Source organism: Antechinus flavipes, chromosome 1 (assembly GCF_016432865.1).
Source record: "Antechinus flavipes isolate AdamAnt ecotype Samford, QLD, Australia chromosome 1, AdamAnt_v2, whole genome shotgun sequence".
Lineage (NCBI taxonomy): Eukaryota > Metazoa > Chordata > Mammalia > Dasyuromorphia > Dasyuridae > Antechinus > Antechinus flavipes.
Window position 1 is genome coordinate 100,555,034 of NC_067398.1, and position 25,440 is coordinate 100,580,473.

Sequence of the window (25,440 nt, forward strand, 5' to 3'; positions counted from 1 at the left end):
GTCTTTTTTATCATCATCTCTTGCTTTTGACTAAAGTCATGTAGCAGAGGAATTGAATGAGTAGGAGTTAAAACATTTGTTTTATGGGTTTTATGCTCACACTGAAGCAGGTAAACTGCTGATAAGAAGCCTGTAGGTGTTTTTAAAAGTAGTGTTTAAAGTATTCAGTGTATCACTCTTTTACAGAGAAATCCCAGAACTCCCAGAACGTGAGGAAGGAGAAGGAGAAGAAAGTGAGCTTCAGAATGCAGCCTACAGTAGTAACTGGAGTCAGCCGAGGAAGTGAGTATTGTTTTTGATTGAAAAAAGTCTTTGTAGTGTATACTTAAAGATCTGGGCAACATGGTCTTTAGGTTTCTTTACTTAAATACAAAACACCTTCATTTCATTATTTTTTTAAAAGTAAAATAAAATAAAAGAAAAAGTTATCATGTGGTTTCAGATTCATATGATGGTTCCACTGGGGGAACTATGACATGCAGTGGTTTAGCTGGTACAACTTTCTAAACAAAGCATATTAAATATGTAACAATGTTCCACAAGGGAATACTCATTCTTTCATCCATTCATCCATTCATTCTACATATATTTATTGTAGGACTGGTAGAGCACAGTTATTTGGTTCTGGGAGAGGCTCCGTGTTTAAACAATACCTGTGTATGGAGTTAATGAGAGGATAGGAAACCATTGGTTATAATTTGAAAATGAATCAGTCAATAAACATTTATTATGTACCTACTTACTGTATTCCAGGCAGTTCTTTAATAACTGAGAGTCATCCCCCCCCCGACATACACACACACAAAAGCAAAATTCAGTTCTTTCCCCTGAGAAGCTTGTAATTTAAGGGAGGAGGAGCTATAAAGATAACTATGTACAAACTATATAAATGATATATAAGAAATAATTACAGAAGAAAGGTATTAAGATTCAGGAGAATTAGGAGAAAGTTCTAACAGAAGGTGGGATTTTAGCTGAGACTTAAAAGAAATTGCTGTGTATAAATCTTTGTCTATATGATTAAAAAATAAATGAAGCCCAAATGGTAGATTTTCTTTTTGAAAGTCTTAAAATTGAATTGGATGAAATTCATGTTTCATTTCATTAACTACTCAAATATTGGGGGGGAATCAACTAAAAATCTATTTCAAGCTAATTCCTATAAATTAGAAACAGTTTTAATAATACAATAATAGATCATACACTTAATAGTGCCTGGAAATACTTCTAAGTACTTTAAAATGATTCAATCTATCTGTCTGTTTATCACATAAATTAGTTGCACAAAGGGAAAGAGGGAAGTTCATATAATGAAAAGGCTACCTATGTGAATCATATAATGTTATATTTAGAATTGGAATACAAGGGTCATAAAAAGTCTAGTCATCTCGTCAAACCCCCTTATTTACTAACTGAAGAAACTGAGGCAGAGAGCCATTAAATGACTTCTCCAAGGTTACACTGATAGTAAATGTCAGCTTCAAACTTTTAACCTAGACTCTCAGATTCCAAGTTTAGTACATAAATTTATATTTCAACATTGGTTGATAGTTTGAAGCATAAAGCATAAAGCATATAAAACTAATACTTGTCCCAGAACTCAAAGAGTTAAATAAGACTATAGGACAGAATTTGATTAAGGGATAAATATAAAGAAATGCCTCACAGCTTCTTCTAAGTAAGTCAATGTGATTATTTTGAGCAGTTCTTTCTACATAACATTGTGTCTTCATGGGTTATTGGCTGAATGGAAAAAAGAACTTTGAAAAACTAACATATATACTTTTTTTTTGAAGATGTAGCAACTGTCATTTCAGGGGACCTAGAAATAAAATATAAAATCAATTTAAGGATTTTTTATTTAGTGGTTATTATGTTCAGAGAATGTGCTTGGGCATGTTTGTTAAAGAGGAGATAGAAAGGTTTTAGTCTTCATGGACTTATAATTTAGCAGGGGTTAAATCTTGTGCACAAAAACAGGTAGGTAAAATATACATTGCTACTTGATAAAGGCATTAAAGATGCATAAAAGTAATCATTATACAAAAACACAGGAAAAAAGTAATGAAGGAGGGATGAGAATTTTGGAAAGTTTTCTTAAGATGCCTTCAGACTAGGATTTCAGGAATGAATGGAATTTCATTAAAGAAGAGGTACATGAGGAGAGATCAAGAAATAGATAAAGGTGGTTAGTAGGTAGTGTTGTATATTTTTAAAAAAATACGTCCATCTAAAAATGAAGCATTATGGAAAGTATTTGGGAAGAAATCCATGGAGAAAGAAACAGAAATTATAGTGCTTCTTGACAGATTATCTGGGCAGGCAGGAAATAAATGAGGAGTTTAGGAATCACAATTCTGATATAGAAACTTTGATATAGTTGTTAATAGGAAACTTCACATATTCAGAAATTGATCTCTCTCTGCCTAAACAGAGAAGCTAATAATTTAATTTGTCTCAGTGATAATTTTATCCTTCATAAAATAGAAAAAGAATGCAATTCTGGAACTCATTCCTAAGAGGGAAGAAGTGGTTATTGGGGTAAAAATAGTTGGAAACTTGTGGGCAAATGGCCGTCTAATGTAGAATTCATGATATAGACAAAAAGGAAAGCTTGCATTTTCTGCCATACATTTTTGTTTTGGGGGCAAAGATTTCAAAAATTTCAGTGAAATATAGATCGGATACCATGGCTCAAATTGTACACAGGAAAACAATCTAGAAGAGATGAAAAATTATTAAGAGTGAAATTTTGAGGACTAAAAATTTAGAATAAGAAAGAAAAAAGGTTGTCATACAAAACAACAAAAATGGTTGCAGAGGGAACTCACAAATCAAATTAAACATGTAAAAGACATATGTAAACGATGGAAGAAGGAATGGGTATCAAAGAATATTTGTAAGAGAGTAGCCCATTCCTGTAAGAATAGTGTCCAGAGTGCTAAAACTCAGATTGAGGACTTGAACTAGAATGATGCCTTTCTGGATAGAGGAAATGATAAAGATATAGGAGAAAGAGAGGTAGAACTGAGTGTAGGAGAGAAAAGAAGAGGAGTCAAAGATGACTCCAAGATGACAGATCCAGGTGACTGGGAGCATGGGGCCTCTGCAAAAGAAACAGAGATTTAGAAAATGGGTAGTTTTTTTGGGGAGAGGGTGCTTAGTTCCATTTGAAAATGAGAAATTTGGGGATGCTGGTGAGAAATTTGAAGGTACAGACAATTGGTAATTAATCCTTAGTATTAGAGTTCAAAAGAGAGACCAAATCTGCTAGATATATATAGGTGTTTTGCTCATCTGTAACGAGATTTTAATCATACTCAAAGAAACAGCTGGGATAACTGAGAAGCTAAAAAAGAATAATCAGGAAAGAGCTTTGAGTTGAAACTCAGAAAATATTTTTTTCAACTGTAAAATGAAATAATAGTATTACTGTGGACCTCATTTCTTTATGAGGTAAGCCCTTTGTCAACTTTCAAGCACTGTTGAAAGATGAGTTATTTCATTATTGTGTGGAGTTCATAAGCCTTACTAAATCTTACTTCTTTTTAATTTCCTTCTTTATCCCATTTTCCTTATGGTCAGACTTGTAGACAGGCCTAAGTGAAAGACCTTTCCCTTGTACTTGTCTGCTTTCATATTATTTTGGTTGTTCTTCTAGCTCTTCAAATAAGTTTGAGGAGCTTAATCTGCTTTTTGTAGGCAAGTTCTGTCACTGTCTATGATCCCTATTCACCCCAGTAGATATAGGTATTTCTTCCTTAATTGCAGCTGATGACTTGAGTGAGCTAGCTGCTTTGGTTAAGAAATTCATCACCTTAAGTATTAATTTGATAAGGAGATTCTCCTGACTTCATCAGGCTGGTCCTCAGACACACAACATAAAACTGTTTGCCAGTTCAAAGACTTTCTAGCCTGTTAGAACTTTTCAAACTATGGTTTGCTGACATAGCTTTTGAGAAACAGTACTTCCTCCCATAATCCACTGAGGCACTAGGGCAGAACTTTAGTGGAAACAAATATGTTCCTTGCATATATTTGCAAATCTTTGTAAACAAGTTCAGAATATATACCAGATGTAGGAAATAAATATTTAGTAAAAGAAAGAAAAATAGATTTTTTTTTTTTACTGCTCATTACACAGAAATTGTTTTTTCAGGAAATTGGATGAGTTACTATTGCAAAACCAATATGAATACAGAAACTTTTTTTTTTGTTTGTTTTTGGTTAGGGTTGAGCTGTGGAGAGAACCGAACAAATCCCTAGGCATCAGCATTGTTGGTGGACGTGGGATGGGAAGTCGGCTAAGCAATGGTGAAGTTATGAGAGGTATCTTCATCAAACATGTTCTGGAAGATAGTCCAGCTGGCAAAAATGGAACCTTGAAAACTGGAGATAGAATAGTAGAGGTATTCTTCAATGTCATTTTCTGAACTTAATATTTTATTTTATTTTCTAAGGAAAAAGAATTTTCATTATTTTTTAAACATTATAATGGAGCCCAATATGAGTCAATAAGAAAATTTTCTCTACACCTTAAAAAACTGTATATGTGTATTTGATGATGATGTTTTTTGGAGACTCATTGATGAACTTTCTGAAGGAAAAAAATATTGATTTTTACTAACAAAGCTCTTTACAAACAACTGTAAATTTGTTTATCTTAAAGCAACAACCTTTTCTTATGTAAAGCAAGGAAAATTTTATTACCACTTTTTTTCTTTCAGGTGAATTTGATTGCTTTTGGCTTTTTGTAGTTGGATCATTCCTGTGACATCTTTAATTCTTGTTCCACAGAGGAAAAATGTTTCTTTCATCCATGTTTTATATAGTTGCCAAAAACTTTAATTTTTCATATGCAAACATGTCTGTGTTTTTTTTAAATATATAAATATGCTATAATGTGTGATTTTGCCATTATGGACAACTGCGAGAATAGGAATTAATCTAAGAGTCTTTTTTACTTAGTAGATAATCCCCAGGGAACTGCTTTAAGCACTGAAAGCTTAGTACAGTTTGTCTCTAGTTAACTTGTATAATGAAGGTCAGAAGCAAAATACTGTAACTGCATTACTCTATAATTTTCCCCACTATGCCATACTGCCTTTCATAAATATGTATATTATATATATAGATATAAGTTTAAATTATTCTAAAGAGAGGAAATCAGGTAATATCAGTGTCAAAACAACCTGAGTTCAAGTTATATTTATGGCATATAATAGTTGTGTGATCCAGGGAAAGTATTTTCTCTCAGAACTCAAATAAACTCTTAAGAGCCTAAGTTGTGATAGACAGGCTACTGTGATTGATAGAGAGTCATCCTCAGACTCAGAAAAAAAAAAAACAGTTCTAAACATTCTTATTTGATCTTGTGCAAGTCACCGATTCCATGATTCTTTATTGGAAGAGAAGATAGATAGCTTCCTTCCTTTTTTTTTTTTTTTCTTTTTAAAATTTTGACATCATTCAGATTGGAGAATGGTGGGCTTTCCTATTTGGTTGGTGATGTTTCCCTTCTCCATAACTCACAGCCACCTATCTGTCATTGATCACCTTTCAGAAAAATCTTAGGAATCTAAGAATATCCTTTTTCTGTTTCTCCCTATCACAAAGCAAATTTCTCCATCTGTCCTTTACAATAAAGTTCTTTGATCTAATCAGAAAAGGCAATGCATTGAAAACTTTTCCTTCAGAGAGAAACAACCCTCTGTTTTTGCACAATATTGTCTGAATGGACATTCTTTGTTAAGTAGGCAGTTGCATTAACTCCTTGTAGTTAAAAGAATAAGGTACTTTCATATCTTTAAACATGACAGTAAGTGACATCTCTCTCTTAAGAAATCCTAATCTGTTAAGAATGGGAGTTCTACAAGGTTCCAAACTTGTTAATGTTTACTGCAAGAGGCATACTTAATAAATCAGATCATTTACTGGCTGAGATTTTTAGTGCAAATGGAAGTGATTCACATTATAAAGACAATGCTATTCTATGCATATAGTTCATATTTTTTTCTTTTACAGAATTGTCCCTGTTGACCTTGACTTTGCTCTTTGGAATTAGCAAACTATAATCACTGGACATGATAAAACCAGGATTATTACATTTCTTTTTATTTCCCCATCCAGATTAGCATTTGATCTTTAGACTATTTCTTTTTCCTTTCTCTATTTTCTCTCATTGATTATGAGTCAAACAAGTCATTATATTAGACAAAATATAACTTTAACTTTTATTTTAAGGCTTTTTGTGTGAAAATACTAAAAAATAAGCATATTCTTTGGTTTCCAGCAACTATCATGTCTATTGCAAAAACAAGACAAAAATTTAAAAAACCCTCTTTTTACAAAACTAACTTTAATATATATAATATTGACTATTTCTGGGCACCAGCATAGGTTTTTTCTTCATATTGAATAAGAAAGAGAGAATGACAGGGGGAAAATGGGAGGGGAAAATAATCTTTATTCTTCTACAGGAAATATATTTAGCCATCTTTAAATGGTAAAGAAAGAAGTAAAAAGATTTTCACAATAAAAGATGCTTAACTGTTGAATTTCTTTATATCATTTCTTAAATGACACTGATATCCATTACCTAAAACAACAACAACAATATTAAGAAAAAGAAAGACTTTTCAGTTCCTTTTTGTCACTCAGGTTTACTTGAAGTCCTGAATTTCTTATGGCAAATGCATGGACTAAACCACATCTTCAACAAAGCTGATTTTAGAGCTTGCCAAAATGCCAAAATTCTTTCAAAACTTTGAACAGATATTCCTGATGCCTTCCTGGTAAATGATTCTTGCTCCTGAGACCTACAAAAATGCTCCATTTCACTTTAGCTTCTTATAATGTTAAGCTGAGGCCTTCCATTGCAGGTGGATGGAGTGGACCTCAGAGATGCAAGCCATGAACAAGCTGTGGAAGCCATACGGAAAGCAGGCAACCCTGTACTCTTTATGGTACAGAGCATTATAAACAGAATGAGGGTAAGCATTTGCAAAGTGTAGAAGAGGCATATGAAAATCTTATTTGATTTATATTATAATGAAGGTTTTAATTGTCTATGCAAACAAAGATAGTGATTCTTAAAATCTTAGCGACATGTTGCAAGATTTTTTTTTTAAATACAGAATCCATGTGGAAATCATTTCTAGTTCAATTTATATCAATTTGAAAAGTCCTATTGAAAAAGCCAATCAATAAGATGTATTGGTGGCTCTGGAGGTCTAATTCAGACTATTTTATAAATTTATTATGGTCACAAAGGATTCAGGAAAAACTCATTAAAGAGAAAAAGCTCATAATAGTAGATAAATGGAACATTCAGTGATTACCTGTTATATTATCTTAACAAGCAATATAGAACACTATACTTTCATAGATTTTTCTCTAAATGAACTTCTGTGCTAATCAAAACCTATGATCACATATGAATGAGCCTTTTTGTATCTGTATGCATCACTTTAAACTAAACTTCCTCATTATGGATTCTGTGTAAACTGCATGTCTATTTACTAGTGGTTTCATAACTTTTCTTTAACAGCCAGAGTCTGTGTCTAGCACTTCATCAGCATCTGCTCTTTGTGGGCAGAAACCTACTAACCCATTTTACCATCAGTCATCTCAGGTAAAGTGATTTTTGAAAAATGTTTAATGAATTGTTTTGGAGATAGAGATGCAGTCTTTATGCATTAGAAACTTTATAATGACCACTAAGAGTAAGCATTGGGCAGTTTATGATAGTATATGTTTATTTCATACAATTCTTTTTTGAAATTTTCTCATAGCTAATTTCATTTAGAGATATGATATATTGAAAAGTTTGAGAGATATCATTTCTAGATAATTGATAATCAATTTTATTAATTATGGGTAGCAAGTAATTAATATAATGATGGTCATTTGGCTTTATCTCATAAACCAAAGACAAATCATGAGGCTACCCAATATTTATATACCCTTGAAAGAGTGAATGTTTCAGATGGGTAGAAATTAACTCTTGATTGGTTAACAATGAAAGAATGGATATTATAGTAAGAAGTGGGCTTATTCTAATGAGGGCTTGGGGATATGACTTTCATCATGTCACTCTTGGACAAAGAGAAGACCCAGATCATTCCTGTCTAAGGTAATCTAGACAAAAGGATCTATCTTCCACCCAATCAATGGTGGGGTAAGAATTCCACCTAGATAAGATCATTTGAATGGACTGAATTCTTTGGACAGGGTCAAAAATTTCTTTGAGAACCTGAATTTTGAATGGGAAAATAGAAAAGAAAAAGAAACCTGGATTTCCACTTGTATTAACTGGTCATCAATGTAAGAGAAAAATTATCATTTCTCTCTGGGACAACATCAGCACTTTAAAATAAGTTTAAATATCTTTATCAGATCACTTGAAATTGAAATGCAAAATACTTCCCATTTAATTAGGAAATTGAAAGGGATTTAAGTATTTTCTACAGTCTTTCCCTGAACATTGGGCTTTTTGCCTATCTGCATAAAAAAAAATGAACAAATAGGTTGTGCAACGTGACCAGAAATACTAAATTGTTAATATTCAAAGCTCTAAGTGACAAATAAAATACTGGATTTCTCTTACCAATTCTTTCTTTTGTTTTCAGGACAGGTGTATCTCTGGGCTAGGTTGACTATAAGAAATTAATTTAGTAGTTCCAACTCTAAGTAGCTATCTTCACATCTGCAATTCATAATTATCCAGTTGTTTATTGTTAGATAATAATTATCTGTTCAATTGAGAAAATCTACCAAATGGCAGGGTAGCATCATAATGCATTCCATATAAATGCTTTTCAGCTTGTTTAAATAATTATAAATCTTGATACATTCATGCTTCCATTTGTTGTGTTAAACATAGATACAGCAAGATAACATTGGCATAGCTTCTTTAAATGACGTTAAAGCTGTTTTTTTTTTTTTTTTTTAGTTCCCAACTTCTACATTTGAGACAATAACATCAACTGCTGATTATTAATTCACAGGCTTACCTTTAGAGCATCAAAAACATTTCTTTCAGTGCCAATCATAACTTCTTAATATTTTAAGAACAGACATTTCTCTACCACAGATGAAATATATTTTTCTTTGATATTGCGTTCTTATTCTTGACTATATTTGATATATGAATGAGTCCATGCTTTCATTGAAATGGTTATTTTCTCCACTCATCTGAACAAAAGCCCTCCATACCACCTAATGCGATTTTTAGCTATGTTTTTGGGAAGACTCTCTATATGGTACCAACTTTACATAATTTACTTCTTTTCTGTTTTTAATATATTAGGAGTAGTTTTATAGTCCTCAGTCCCTTTATCCATTACCTCATATTCTTGCAAGATTTGAAGAAAGAACTCACTTAAATTGAGTTAATGAGAATTCATAATGTGTTTTTAGTGAGGTTTATTTACTTTTTTTTGGACATTCTTCCAATTTTTTTTTATATTCCTATTCCTAATAACTGTATGGAAAAATATACTTGTGTGTCACTAGCATATTTTCTTCAGGTACCCTCGCCTGTTATAGGTATAAGATGTGTGCTTTTAAATTGTCCTGAAAGTCAAAACCAGTGAATCTGGCAGGATCTTTATTTCTATTTTACAGCATTATACACAACAGAATGGTGTGTGACTGATGAATACACTGAATTTGTCTCCCATTTGAAGTAGATTCAGTGCAAAAAAGAACCAAATTTCTCTCTTCTCTCCCATTGTAATCCTATATATTTTTTTCCCAGTTAATAATCACCCAGCTCATTCTCAATGACCCTTGAAAATATAAGTATAAATGTCACTCATTGATTTTTCTTTTTTCTTTTAAAAATAATAGCTTTTTATTTTTATTTTTTATTTATAATTTTTAGTTTTTTTATTAAAGCTTTTCATTTTTCAAAACATATGCATAGATAATTTTGCAATATAAACCCTTGCAAAACTTTTTGTTCCAGTTTTTCCCCTCTTCCCACCCCCTTCTCCTAGATGACAAGTAGTCCAATGTATGTTAAATATGCTAAAAGTATATGTTAAATCCAATATATGCATACATATTTATGCAATTATCTTGCTGTATCTATACCAGAAAAGAAAATGATGAAGAAAATAAAATACAAACAAACAACAAGAGTGAGAATGCTATGTTGTGAACCACACAGTTCCTACAGTCCTCCCTCTGAATGTAGATGGCTCTTTCATTACAAGACCATTGAAACTGGTCTGACTCATCTCATTGATGAAGAGAGCCATGTACGTAAGAAGTGATCAACATAAAATTGTTGTTGCCATGTATAATGATTTCCTGGTTCTGCTCATTTCACTTAGCATCAATTCATGCAAGTCTCTCTAGGTCTCTTTGAAATCATTTTGCTTATTGTTTCTTATAGAATAATAATATTCCATAGCATTCATATGCCATAACTTATTCAACCATTCTCCAATGATGGGCATCCACTCAGTTTCCAGTTTCTTGTCACTACAAAAAAGGGCTGCCACAAACATTTTTGTACATGTGGATTCCTATCCCTCCTTTAAGATATCTTTGGAATCTAAGCCCAGTAGAAAAACTGCTGGGTCAAAGGGTTTGATAATTAATTGGGCATAGTTCCAAAGTGCTTTCCAGAATAGTTGGGTCTGTTAATAATTCCACCAACAATATATTAGTATCCCAGTTTTCCCACATCTCCTCCAATATTCATTATTATTTTTTCTTGTCATCTTACGTAGTCTGAGAGGTGTGTGGTGGTATTTCAGAGTTGTCTTAATTTGTATTTTCCTGATCAGTAATGTTTTAGAGCACCTTTTCATATGACTAGAGATGGTTTCAATTTCTTCAAAAATTGTCTAGTCATATGCTTTGATCAATAATCAGTTGGAGAATGGCTTGATTTCTTATAAATTAGAGTCAATTCTCTATATATTTTAGAAATAAGGTCTTTATCAGAACCTTGAATGTAAAAATGTTTTCCCAGTTTATTGCTTCCCTTCTAATCTTGTCTGCTTTAGTTTTGTTTGTACAAAAACTTTTTAGCTTAATATAATCAAAATTATCTATTTTGTGATCAATAATGATCTCCGGTTCTTCTTTGATCACAAATTTCTTCCTTCTACATAGATTTGAGAGGTAAACTATCCTATGTTCTTCTGATTTGTTTATGATATCATTCTTTATGTCCAGATCATGATTCTATTTTGACCTTTATTTATATTATCTACAGCTATTTTAAATAGTATTTTCTTTGTATCTCTTGCTGCTGGTCTTTGTTGGCAACATATAGGAATGCTGATCATTTATGTGGATTTATTTCATATCCTGCAACTTTGCTAAAGTTGTTAATTGTTTTTAGTAGTTTTTTACATAATTGCTGTTGGTTTTACATAGATGCCACTAATATTTTAAGGAAGATTCCATTTATTTTTCTCTAGTGTTTTTAATAGGAATGGGTATTGGATTTTGCAAATACTTTTTCTGCATTTATTGAGATTATCAATAGCCAAACTAACAGAAATTCTATAATTTAGTCAATTATGTTAATAGTTTTCCTAATATTGAACCAGCTCTTCATTTCTGGTATAAATCCTACTGGGTCATGGTGTATTTTTTTGTTGTTGACAACTTGCTGTAATCTCTTTGCTAATATTTTATTTAAGAGTTTTGCATCACCATTCCCAATAAAATCAGGAGTGAAACAAGGTTGCCCACTATCACCATTACTATATAATATTATATTAGAAATGTTTGCTTTGGCAATGAGTTGAGAAAGATCAAAGGAATAAGAAAAGGCAATGAGGAAACCAAATTATCACTCTTTGCTGATGATATGATGGTATATTTAGAGAGCCCCAGAGATTTTACTAAAAACTTATTAGAAACAATCCACACCTTTAGCAAAGTTGAAGGATACAAAATAAACCCACATAAGTCATCAGCATTCTTATATATAACTAACAAACCCCAACAGTTAGAGTTACAAAGAGAAATTCTATTTAAAGTAACTACTGATTGTATAAAATATTTAGGAATCTATCTGCCAAGAGAAAATCAGAAACTTTATGAGCAAAACTACAAAACACTTTAAGTCTGATCTAACCAACTGGAAAAAAACATTAAATACTCTTGGATTGGGCGAGCAAATATAATAAAGATGACAATACTACCTAAACTAATCTATTTACTTAGCGCTACACCAATCAGACTCCCAAAAAACAATTCTGATGACCTAGAAAAAATAACAACAAAGTTCATATGGAAAAATAAAAGGTGAAGAATTTCAAGGGAATTAATGAAAAAAAAAATCAAATGAAAGTGGCCTAGCTGTACCAGATCTAAAATTATATTATAAAGCAGCGGTTACTAAAACCATCTGGTATTGGCTAAGAAATAGACTAGTTGATCAATGGAATAGGTTAGGTTCAAAGGACAAAACATTTGACAAATTTGCTGGGAAAATTGGAAATTAGTATGGCAGAAACTAGGCATTGACCCACACTAAACACCGTACACCAAGATAAGGTCAAAAAGGGTTTGTGACCTAGGCATAAAGAATGAGATTATAAATAAATTGGAAGAGCATAGGATACTTTACCTCTCAGACCTGTGGAAGAGGAAGGAATATATGATCAAAGAAAAACTAGAGATCACTATTGACCACAAAATAGAAAATTTTGATTATATCAAATTGAAAAGTTTTTGTACAAATAAAACAAATGCAGACAAGATTAGAAGGGAAACAATAAACTGGGAAAACATTTTTACAGGCAAAGGTTCTGATAAAGGCCTCATTTCCAAAATATATAGAAAATTGACTCTAATTTATAAGAAATCAAGCCATTCTCCAATTGATAAATGGTCAAAGGATATGACCAGACAATTCTCAGATAAAGAAATTGAAACTATTTCTAGCCATATGAAAAGATGCTCCAAGTCATTATTAATCAGAGAAATGCAAATTAAGAGAACTCTGAGATACCACTACACACCTGGTAGATTGACTAGAATGATAGGGAAAAATAATGTGGAATGTTGGAGGGGATGTGGGAAATAGGGACACTGATACATTGTTGGTGAAATTGTGAACACATCCAGGTATTCTGGAGAGCAATTTGGAACTATGCTCAAAAAGTTCTCAAACTTAGCATATCCTTTGATAGATACTAAAGAAGGGAAAGGGACCTGTATGTGCCAAAATGTTTGTGGCAGCCCTGTTTGTAGTGGCTAGAAGCTGGAAAATGAATAGATGCCCATCAATTGGAGAATGGTTGAGTAAATTGTGGTATATGAATGTTATGGAATATTATTGTTCTATAAGAAATGATCAATAGGATGAATACAGAGAGGACTGGCGAGACTTACATGAACTGATATTAAGTGAAATGAGCAAAACCAGGAGATCATTATATACCTCAACAACGATACTGTTTGAGGATGTATTCTGATGGAAGTGGATCTCTTTGATAAAGAGAGCTAATTCAGTTTCAATTGATCAAGGATGGACAGAAGCAGCTATACCCAAAGAAAGAACACTGGGAAATGAATATAAACTGCTTGCATTTTTGTTTTTCTTCCCAGGTTATTTATACCTTCTGAATCCAATTCTCCCTGTGCAACAAGAGAACTGTTTGGTTCTGCACACATATATTGTATCTAGGATATACTGTAACCTATTTAACATGTATGGGACTGCTTGCCATCTGGGGGAGAAGGTGGAGGGAGGAAGGGGAAAAATCGGAACAGAAGTGAGTGCAAGGGATAATGTAAAAAATTACCCTGGCATGGGTTCTGTCAATAAAAAGTTATTTAAAAAAATAAAAACAATTAAAATAAAAAATGAAAAGAGTTTTGCATCAATATTTATTCGGGAAATTGTTCTATAATTTTCATTTTGACCCTAGGTGGTTTAGGTATCACCATCATATCTGTGTCATAAAAGGAATTCAGTAGGACTCCTTTCTGTATTTTCCCAAATGGTTTGCATAGTGTTTGAATTAATTCTTTTTGAAATGTTTGGTAGAATTCACTTGTAAATTCATCTGGTCCTGACGATTTTTTCTTAGGGAGCTGATTAATAGCTTCTTCAATTTCTTTTTCTAAAATTTCTAAAATTCAAATGATTTATTTCCTCCTCTGTTAATCTGGGCAATCTATATTTTTGTAACCATTCATTTCACTTAGATTATCAGATTTACTGGCATACAGTTGTGCAAAATAGCTCCTAATTATTGATCTAATTTCCTCTTCATTGATGGAAAGTTCTCCCTTTTCATTTTTGGTACTAACAATTTGATTTCTTCTTTCCTTTTTCTAATCAAATTATCTAAAAGTTTATCTATTTTTGTTTTTTTTTTTTATAGTCAATTCTTAGTTTTATTAATTACTTCAATAGTTTTCTTACTTTCAGTTTTATTAATCTTCCCTTTTATTTTCAGAATTTCAAATTTGGTATTTAATTAAAAAATGTTCTTTTCTAGCTTTTTTAGTTGCATGCATAATTCATTGATTTTCTCTTTCTTTATTTTATTAAAGTACGCACATAGAGATATGAAATTTTCCCTAAGAATTGTTTTGGCTGCATCCCATAAATTTTGGTATATTGTCTCATTATTGTCATTCTCTTGAATTAAATAATTGTTTCTATGATTTGTTGTTTTGCCCACTCATTCTTTAGGATTAGTTTATTTAGTTTCCAATAAAATTTTGGTCTATTTTCCTGTGGACTTTTACTTCATGCAATTTTTATGGCATCATGATCTCAAAAAGATGCATTTAACATTTCTGCCTTTCTGCATTTGATTTTGAGGTTTTTATGCCCTAAGACATGGTCATTTTTATGTAGATTCCATGTAATGTCAATAAAAAACATTCTATTTCTTTCTGTTCCCATTTAGTTTTCTTCAAAGTCTATCATACTCGACTTTTCTAAAATTCTATGTACCTTCTTAACTTTTAAAGTTATTTTGTGATTTGTTTTATCTAGTACTGAGAGAGCAAGATTGATATCCCCCACTAGTATAGTTTTGCTGTCTATTTCTTGTAGCTCTCTTAACTTCACTCCAAATTTGGATGCTATATTACTTGTTGTTGACATTATTTTATTATCCATGGTACCCTTTAGCAAAATGCAGTTTCCTCCATTATTTCTTTTAATTAGATCTATTTTTGCTTTTGCTTGATCTGAGATCAAAATTGCTACCCTTGCTTTTTTTTTTTTTTTTTTTTTACTTCAGCTGAAGCATAATTCTACTTTAAATGTGTTTCTTGTAAACAACATATTGTAGGATTGTGACTTTCAATCCAGTCTGTTTTCTCTTTCCGTTTTATGGAAGAGTTTATCTCATTCACATTCATAGTTAAAAATTACTAACTCTGTATTTCCTGCCATCTTATTTTCTCCAAGTTTTCTCTTTCCTTTCTCCCTTTTCCCTCCTCCCCAGTGTTTTGCTTCTGACTATCACCTCTTTCAATGTGCCTTCTTCTTTTACAGTCCCTCTACCTTTCTTATCTCTTTCCACTTCTACTTCTGTTCTCCCTTCTATTAGCCTTCTCTTTTCCTTTCCCCTTGGCCCTCTTATTTCTTTTTAGGGTTAAACAAATTTCTCTATCAAAGTAAATATGTCTTATATTCTTTCTTTGAGCCAAATCCAATGAGATTAAGGTTCACACAATGCCCAACCCTGTCCCTTCTTTCCCTCAATTGTAATAGGTTCTTTTTTCTTCTTTGTTATAATTTACTTCATTTTACCTCCCTTTTTCTCCTCTTCCAGGACAATCTCTTTTTCACCCCCAGTTTCTTTTTTATATCATCACAGTAAAATCAAATTATACCTACACCCTCTAAATATACTTCTAACAAAGATACAGTTCTCAAACATTAAACATATCATCTTCCCATATAGGGGTGTAAACATTCTAATCTTAAAAAAAAAAAAAAACCAGCTTTTCTCCCTTTCCTTTTTACCTTTGTATGCTTCTCTTGGCTTGTATTTGAAGATCAAATTTTCTATTCACTTCTAGTCTTTTCATCAAAAAATAAGTGAAAATCCCTCATTTCATTGAATACCCATCTTTTCCCCTGATAGATAATGCTTAATTTTGCTGGATAGTTTATTCTTGACTGCAGTCCAAACTCCTTTATCCTCTAGAACAGGGGTCCTCAAACTACAGCCCACAGGCCAGATGCAGCAACTGAAGACGTTTATCCCCCCTCACCCACGGTTATGAAGTTTCTTTAGTTAAAGGCCCACAAAACAAAGTTTTTTTTTTTTTTTTTTTTTTTTTACTATAGTCCGGCCCTCCAACAGTCTGAGGGACAGTGAACTGGCCCCCTATTTAAAAAATTTGAGGACCCCTGCTCTAGAATATTATTCCAGATCCTTTTATCCTTTCAAGTAGAAGTTGCTAGATCCTGGATAATCCTGATTGTGATGCCTCAATATTTGAATTGTTTCTGTCTGGCTGCTTGCAGTATTTTCTCCTTGATCTGATAATTTTGGAATTTAGCTACAATATTCCTTGGAGTTTTCATTTTGGGGTCTCTTTCAGGAGGTGATTGGTGGATTCTTTAAAGGCTATTTTACTCTCTGGTTCTAGGATATCAGGGCAGTTTTCCTGATGATTTCTTGAAAGATGTTGTCTAGGCCTTTTTTTTTTTTTTCATTGTGATTTTCAGGTAGTACAATAATTCATAGATTGTTTCTACTATCTATTTTCCAGGTCTTTTAGGTTTTTCTGATGAGGTATTTTATATTTTCTTCTATTTTTTTAAATTTGATTTTGTTTGATTGATTCTTGATGTCTCTCTGAGTAAGTGATTTCAATTTGTTTCATTCTAATTTTAGTGAATTGTTAGCTTTTTTACTTCCTTTTGCATTTGGCCAATTGAACAGGTTTCCTTCGAGTGGGCATAGCCAAATCCCATTTTTATGGCTGGGCTTCTCTGTGGTGCATATGCAGTGGGCTACCTCCCCACCACTGCATGATTGAGACAGACTTTTCTTGAAAATATCTTCTGCTGGAAATTTGTTATACTCCAAATATCTATGGGTTCTGTCATTCCAAAACCATTTCAGAGACTTGATCTGAGGGAAGCCAAGAACAGTTCAGACAAAAACCTATTTATTCTCTACCATCTTGACTCTGCCAGCTTGTTTTATTTGTTGGATTTTCCTCCCATTTCACCAATTCTGTTTTTCAAGGAGTTGTTGTACTTTTTCCATTTTGCTAAGATTATTTTTAAAGAATGATTTCTTCAGAAAATTTCTGTATTTTCCTTTTCCAAAATTCTCAATTTCTTTCCCCATTGTTCTTCTAACTCTCTTTAAATATCCTTTTTGAATTCTTCCAAGAGAGCCTGGTAAGTTAGAGAGCAACTCATACCACTCTTTGAGGCTTTATCTGGAGATGGTTTGCCATTAGTGTCCTCAGAATTTGACGTCTGTTCTTCCTTTTCTCCATAATGGCTATTTCTGGTTAGAGCTTTTTTTTTTGCCTTTTTGCTCATTTTTAAAGTTTGAAGTCTGCTCTTAGAGCAAAGGGAAGATTGTTCCAACCTTCCTCTATGGATGACAGAGGCTTCATCTTGCTCTGGGGCTGATGCTACTGGTTTCCTTCCCATGCTGAGTGAGTATAGCCAAGTACCATTTGTAATGCTGGGGTTCAGGAATTCAATAGTTTCCTTCTGTGGTTGTGTTGGAGGTCTTACAGCTAGTTTACTGATCCACCAGTTCTTAACTAAGTCAGAGTAGCCAACTCTGCTGCATTTTGGCTAAGAGCCTCTCTCACTATATTCCCCAAGTGCCTAGATGCCTCTCCACCCTGGGCTTCCCCGTGGTGCAAATGCAATGGATTACCTCCCCACCGCGGCATAATTGAGACAGACTTTTCTTGAAAATATCTTCTGTTGGAAATTTGTTATACTTCAACTATCTGTGGGTTCTGCCATTCCAAAACCAGTTCAGAGACTTGATCTGGTGTTGATTTTGAGGGAAGCCAAGAACAGCTCAAAGACCTATTTATTCTCTACCATCTTGACTCAGCCAATCACTGATTTTTTCAATATGAATTATATTCTCTTTCTACAAATCTTTAGATAATAATAAAAATATTTAAATGATCTTCCATTCCATTTGTGGGTGTATTGTTCTTTTATACTCTAATGTAAAGGCCAAGTTCTGATTCAAAATAATCTACAAATAAAAAAATAATAAAAAAAAATTCATTTGTGATTAATATAACCATTTGCTGGATTTTTATGATTAATGAAGTTTTACATAAAATTACAGGGTGTAGTGAAGATGCGTAAGAAAAGCAGAGTGATAAAGAGGAAAAGCATGTACAGTTGTGGCCAGATCACCAACTCTGTTACAAATGATTTGATAGTATTTATATCAGTAGAGGAAGTTTCTTTACAGAAATGAAATAATAGCTCTAGATTGGAAAGTTAATGAATCTCACATCAGATCTTGGGAAAAATAATATTTGACATTTACATTATGTATTACATGTCACGTTATCTTCAGCCCTATGAAATAGATAATCTACAAGTATTATTATTCCTATTTTAAGAATACAAGTAACATGCTTAGTCTCCTACCTAAGAATTACTTTAAATGAGATTCTAATACATTTCTTATTTTAATCCAGGTCTTGTTATATTTTATTGTAACATATTTCTGTTCCTTCAAACTGATCATTCCCATTTTGGGGGGTTCATGAACTCTTTGGGATTTTGTGACAACATTCTGAGGGGTTCCTGGGAGAAATTCTTTAATGGTGACTTACAATTAATAATAGCAGAACACTGTAATTAGTATATTGAATTGCCCTAGGGGTTCATAACATATTATTGTTGTTGTTGTTATTGTTATTAAAAGGAGTTTGCTCAAGAACAACAATAACAACATTGCAACTGCTGCAACAAAGTTTCTCTTATTAAAATATTAAAGGAGTACCTTCTCCTTTCATATAAAAATTAAAATATTGAACCTGGAATGTTTTGCTCATCTCTCCCTGCTTACTTTTTTAAATTGATAAAGGATCAAATATTGTTGAGTAACACATGTACAGGGTGCCATGCTAGATGATAGTAATGCAAAGCTGAAAACATCTGGATTGAAAAACAGTCCTTATTTTCAAAGAGACTGAAGTTTAATGATTTCCACTTGGTAAAATGAGGGATTTAAATTAAAAACTTTATTTAAAAAATGAGTAGAATCTGAGAGGGAAAAAAAAGCACCAGCATTCACATTTTATTATCTATCTCCTCTTTTATAGAAAAAAACACTAAGAGAACAGGAGGGAGAGAGAAGATCTGTGGTATGACCTTTAATAGAAATTTGCTTCTGAATATGTCACGTGAAAGCAATCACGCTAGAGAGAAGTGTCATGGCACTTGACTTTACCACAGCCTACTCTTGATGCCTACCAGCAAGGCTTTTATGAGAAGAAATAGCACTTACTATCAGATAACTAGAGCCAAATGGATTAAAATTTTCAATTTTTCTCTTAGAAGACACATGAAATAAAAGAATGAGACTAAGAGTAGGATAGCATTCTAACCTTAAGAAAATTTCTATCCCCTAAAAAACAAAGCAGAACAAAGCAAAACCCAACAGAAATCCTAGATTATAGTGGGCAAACATCCTTTCAACTTGTTAATGTCTGGATATTATTAGCTCATAGATTATTATCAACAAGTTAAAAATAGAATTTCTTCAAGGAACTTTTATAGGACATTCTTGAGGTTTTTTTTTCCTTCACTTCTTCACAGGAACATTTATTCTGCTGTATCTGATATTCTTTGGGTTTCACCTTCAATTTCCTCAACCTTCATTTTTTATCTTCTCCATCCCCGGCAAAAAGAAGAAGAAATCAGAAACTGACAACATTTATTTCTTCAACTATTTGTTTTCTTTACTTTTTGTTTTAAAGCATGAAATAATCTTAACAACTAATAAAAGCAATAATACCACAATGGAAAATGGAAAAGAGGGCCTAGTTGTGGAGATTCCTGAACTAGTACACTATAATGTTTAGTATTTGAATATATTCATATATAGTGAAATAAAATTATTTTTATTTTATGAAATAAATAAGGTAGTAAATGTACTTGTTAAAATAGTTTTAAATATAGTGGAAGTATCTATATGTTAACATATTATATTTTTTACATATTTGTTGGTATAATAACAATGAATACTACAAAGGCATTTTGGGGGGATGGGGCCATCTTCATACTAACCAGTTCCTATATTTAAACTTATGACCTGTTTTTGATGTATGTGAATTCCTTATTTTTACTTTTCCTCTTTCATTTTGAAAGGAGCATCAGTTATTTTGTTTTTAAGTTAAACACTTTTAATTTCAGACCATATTCTGATTATATTAATAATTAGATGTAAAAGTTAAATGTAATTGTCCACATATAAAACTTAAAATAGAAAATATTTCATTTTAATTCTGAAGTCACACTTAAGAACTACTTCTCTTCATAGGTCCTCTTCTTTTTCCTTTTAGAAACCCCTTTTGCCTTCCCTGCCGTACCATCTTCACACTAAATACAGTTTCAGCAGCACTAACCCCTTTGCTGATTCTCTACAGCTCAACACTGACAAGGTTGGATAATGCCATTGGCTTGCAATTGCTCTTTCCAAAAGTTCTGTGTGCTTTGTTATTGCGTTAGTGTGTTCTTAGTTTACAGTATCAAATTTGATCAAGGTTGGGGGGGGGGTGCTTCGTTGCATTTTTAGGTAAGCATGCATATACTCTTTTAAAGAAACTATCTATAAATGCCTTTTATTAGGTACAGTTCATTTTTCTAGCTGAAATGAGATGACCCTTTTGAACTGTAAGGGTGATTGTTATATGTCTGTCGGTGTGTCTTTTTGTGTAGTTTTGATTTTTTAAATATTAACATTATCTATAAATATTTTTTTCTGTTCAATTTTTGAAAATAGTTGTTTACCCAAAATTTTGTAGTGTTGCAAACAATTTTAAAGTTACTTCAATTTTTTTCCATAGTAGTGGACAAATAATGTATCTACTTATGCTCTCTTTATGGAATAGTGGATATATGATTCTGTTTATATTCATAAAATATTCAGATGAGTAGTGTCTGGACCAAGAAGAAGCATGCCCTATTCAGCTTTTGTAGACTTTGTGAAATTTAATATTCAGGTAATTTAGAAAACCTAGAAAAATACCTGCTCTGCTATTTGAACAGGGAAAGAGTTGAATTTACCATTCATGTTTATCAGGAAGCATTTCATGAAATACAGCAGATTTTATCTATCTTTAATATCCAAGGATTATATATTGTAGAATTGTGTATATATAATCAAAGTTGATTATGATAATTCATAATATGTGGAATATTATTTTCTGTTACTGTAGGGTGTACAGAATCCAGATAGAGTTACCTTCCGTTGTTCCCCAACTAATCCTTTTGCTCCCACACCATTTAAGGTTTGTCTCCATGTGTAGTTTTATAAAAATAAGTGCATGTGTTGCACTTTGTATGTTGTGATTGGTGTTTGCAGTTCATGTATATGTTTGTATGTGACATGTAATGTTTTTTGGACTATCTGATGTTTTCTATTTTACTTGCTATCCTGAAACCTATAAAATGTGTGTGTTAAAGGATTATTATCATTATCAAGGAATGTGTAAGCTACTAACAATGACCTAATTACATGAGCTCAGTGGGATGTGTGTCAATGTTAGTGACAAGGTTCAGTTCTGTTCACGCTTCCATAAGGTAACAGGGTTACTCTTAAAAAGTTCATGGATTTTGGTACAGCAATATTTAGTTTTACACTTACAATATGAAAATTTTACTTCTAAAAGTAAAGAAAGTATTTAAAGAAGCATTTTTAACAAGGTAATGTCTTCAAGTAAGATAACATTCAGCAAATACACATTAAGTTGCTGCTGTGCTGAGAGAGCTGTCATAGTTACCATGGGATATAGGAAATTTAAATAAGCCATAGACCCTGTAGGAAATATGATGCACATAATAATTAATTAAAATAAACATTGCATAGAACCTGTATCAGAGTTGCAAAGCAAAGTCAAGTTCAAGATAAGAAAGTAAATTCTGACCTAGAGATAAGGGAAGGGATTTGATGGAGTTGGCATGTACAGGGGTTGAAAGGCTTGTTAGTAAATCCATATAGAAAAAAGAAGGAAAGTTCTACACATGGGGTATAATGTGAGCTAAGACACAGATATGTTAAACAACAATAACAATAACAACAACACACAAAAATAATCTGGTTGTTGGGTAGAGGCTGGGCAAAAGTGTAGTCTAGTTTTAGTTGTAACATATATTACATGAATGGGGATGAATCAAGATAAAACTGAAAAAGACCTAGAATTTCAGGCAAAGAAGTTTGCTAACAAATTCTAACCTGACTAAAATTCATTTATAGAAGTCAAAAGCTAATTTGGTTGGAAGACATACAGTTTGCATTTCTAGATTTACCACCCTCTTAGAATTTTGGGAAGCTTATGTTTTAAGTTCACATATTGCTTTATTTGGTAAAACTTTCCTAATTCTTACTTTTCCATCATTTCTACTTACCACAAATAATTATCATTTTTTAATAAATGAAATATTTCAGAAACATTCCTATGTTTTATTATTAATAAAACTTGAGTGAATCAAATGAGCCATGTAAAATTATACAAAGCTCATCTGGGAGATGGTTGGAGCAACTTCACATTTTTTAAAGATTGCAAAGGCTTAATTTGTTATAGCAATGTGCAGACTGGTTAGACAACATTTTGGTAATGGAAAAAATCATTACATATAGCAAGCTTTGTTATGCTGCAGTCTTTGTTAATCAGAATCATCATGTGAGAAACACTTCTTTGTTTTGGCAGGGCAATTAATGTGCATAATAATAAACCTTCTATACATTAAAGTTCCCATATTCTTTTCTGAATCATTTTCTTTGTGTCCTGAAAAAAACAAAAAGACCTAACTTGAAGCATAGAATTCTGGACTTCTGGAACTGAATTCAAATCTTAATTCTCTTCCAAATGCTACTTATATAATCTAGAGCAAAGCAATTAACCTCTTTCTGGGTATCAGCTTCTTCATCTGTAAAATATGAGGATAGATCACCTTTAAATCCCCTCCTATTTCTAGATCTTTGATCCTATGAGCTATGAAATACATAATTACTTAATATAGTCTTCATTTTAATATACTATCATGAGACACAATTTGCAAGTAGGAGCACTTAGACTTGTGTTCTGATTGAGATTAATACATGCCTGTCATCCAACCAAGTCATTTAATTTCACTAATGTAAGCCAAAAAGGTCAAACACCCTGGTGGGCTTCATGTGAGTCCACTTATTCTGAATACCATTCAAATCAGATTAAAATATATTCATTAAGATAAGTAAAAATTGACTAAAACAGATAATATTACTATATAACTTTCAAAATCAATATAAGGACTATAGATATTCTTTTATATAGTTTAGTGGCCCTTCTTTTGATATTGCCACTCTAGGGAAATTCTCTAAGACTAAATTGCAGAGAATGTTTTACTTTGCTGTGGGAGAGGGGTTTCCTTATCTAGAAGAGATTTCTTCTAATCAAATCACAGGTTCAGTTGCTATCTCAATTTTATCACTTTTTTTTGGAATAAAAATCATTAATCATCTACTTTGCACCTAATATTATATAACTAGGAACTAGAAATTGGGTACTAAAGGAATAAATTTTTAGGCCCTGCCCAGGCTTATATGTATAAGAAACAATGGATAGTAAGATGAAATACAAGCAACAATATAGTAGGAAGAAGAAAAAGGGAAATGATGAGTGTAACTTTAGGGATACCAGAAAAAGCTTCATGAACAAGGAAGAATTTTAGCTGAAAGTTCATAGTACTTGCATTTCTGGGTTCTTTTCCTTTCTATGGAAATTAGAATTATAGTTATGGCTGTACATATATAATGTATGCCCAAACTATTTACTGACTTTAATAGTGATTTAATGATTGCTTTTCTGCTAGTTAATTATAACTATACACACACAAGTATAAATAGATCCAAAGTGATATATATGTGTATGTAGATAGACACACACACACAAACACACACACACACACACACACACACACACACACACACACACACACACATATATCACTATCACTTTGAATCTATATTTTAGTTAGAGAAAATATTTTCAGTTTTTCCCCTTCTCTGAAGGTAGAAGTATTTTGGCCTGGACTCATTTTTTCCCAAGACTATGAAGTTCTTTTCCAAAATAGGTCTGTAGCTTTTTTGGGGATTGGACTAGATGATCCTCTGAGGTCCCATCTTATTCTAAGATTATTTGATTCCATAAAGAGAAGAATCAGGAAGTAATAAAATGATAGATAGGATTTATATAGTACTTAAGGGTTAGCAAAATGTTGTATGTGTGCTTTTTCATTTGTAGAGTTGAGGACAAGGTAGATTTGATAATCCTGAGTTCAAAGTTCATTTCCTTCTTAAGCGGGATATGTGAAGAATGCATGCAAAAATTCAACATAAAATCTAAGGAGTGTGTTTTGTATACGTTTCTGTTGAGTGACAGAATGTCTCAATTAACTTCATTTTAATTTCTTGGAAGGGACAAGCCTCACCTACTCCATCTGCATGAAAAAAAAAATTGAATGAAGGTTTTTTTTAAAAGGGAAGTTTGTACTAATTTTCCATGGTAGTCATTTCAGTCTTCAAATTGAGTGGTCTTTGACTTCAAAAATAACACATAACATGCTAATAAATTGTGCTTTGAATATTTTTTGTATTGAGTACATGTAAAGTTTAATTGAATTGTCTATCATTGTGATCAAATATCATCACTTTCCTCTATGTCTTTCATTCCACAGTCTTATTGGTATGTGTTTGAAACATTAAAGTCATAGCTGTTGTTATTTCCTACTTTTTTTTTTCATTCTGTGAAGTTTTCTGGTCCTTAGACTGCACATATTTACTGCATTCTTCTTGTTCTCCACAGGCATCTAGTCAGCTGGATTCAGAGCCTGAAAAGACTTCACTCCCCAGCTTGTCTCTACCCCCTCCTTCAACATTTTCTGGAATGAGCAGTGATACTGAAGAGTCATGTTCCAGCAAAGTCTCAGAAGATGGTGACAAAGAGGATGAGTTTGGCTACAGCTGGAGTAAGTTGTTCTGATGGTATAATATTAGAGGTGTTGTTAGAGATTGATCAGTCAAGATTTAGGGCCAGGTAAATAACTGTGTAATTTCCTCAAATTGAATAATCTGGAAAAAAACATTTTTCATGGTTTTGCTTGAATACAACACATGTTCCTGAGGCAACAAATCACATTTTTCTTTCTTTTTAAAAACCTCTTTATGCAGACTTTCCCATTTATAGTGTTTATTACAGAGAAACTTCCATGAAAGT

The 25,440-nt window shown here is 32.4% G+C and overlaps 1 protein-coding gene across 1 annotated transcript in view; it reads left to right on the forward strand.

Annotated features, from left to right (window-relative positions):
- Positions 1-25,440, forward strand: part of MPDZ (multiple PDZ domain crumbs cell polarity complex component) — a 215,033-nt gene that overhangs the window by 141,739 nt on the left and 47,854 nt on the right. The window contains exons 24-28 of the mRNA XM_051970827.1: positions 187-282; positions 4,232-4,409; positions 6,882-6,992; positions 20,527-20,625; positions 25,030-25,192. Of these exons, the coding sequence (XP_051826787.1) occupies positions 187-282; positions 4,232-4,409; positions 6,882-6,992; positions 20,527-20,625; positions 25,030-25,192 (647 nt within the window). The remainder of the gene's footprint in view (positions 1-186; positions 283-4,231; positions 4,410-6,881; positions 6,993-20,526; positions 20,626-25,029; positions 25,193-25,440) is intronic.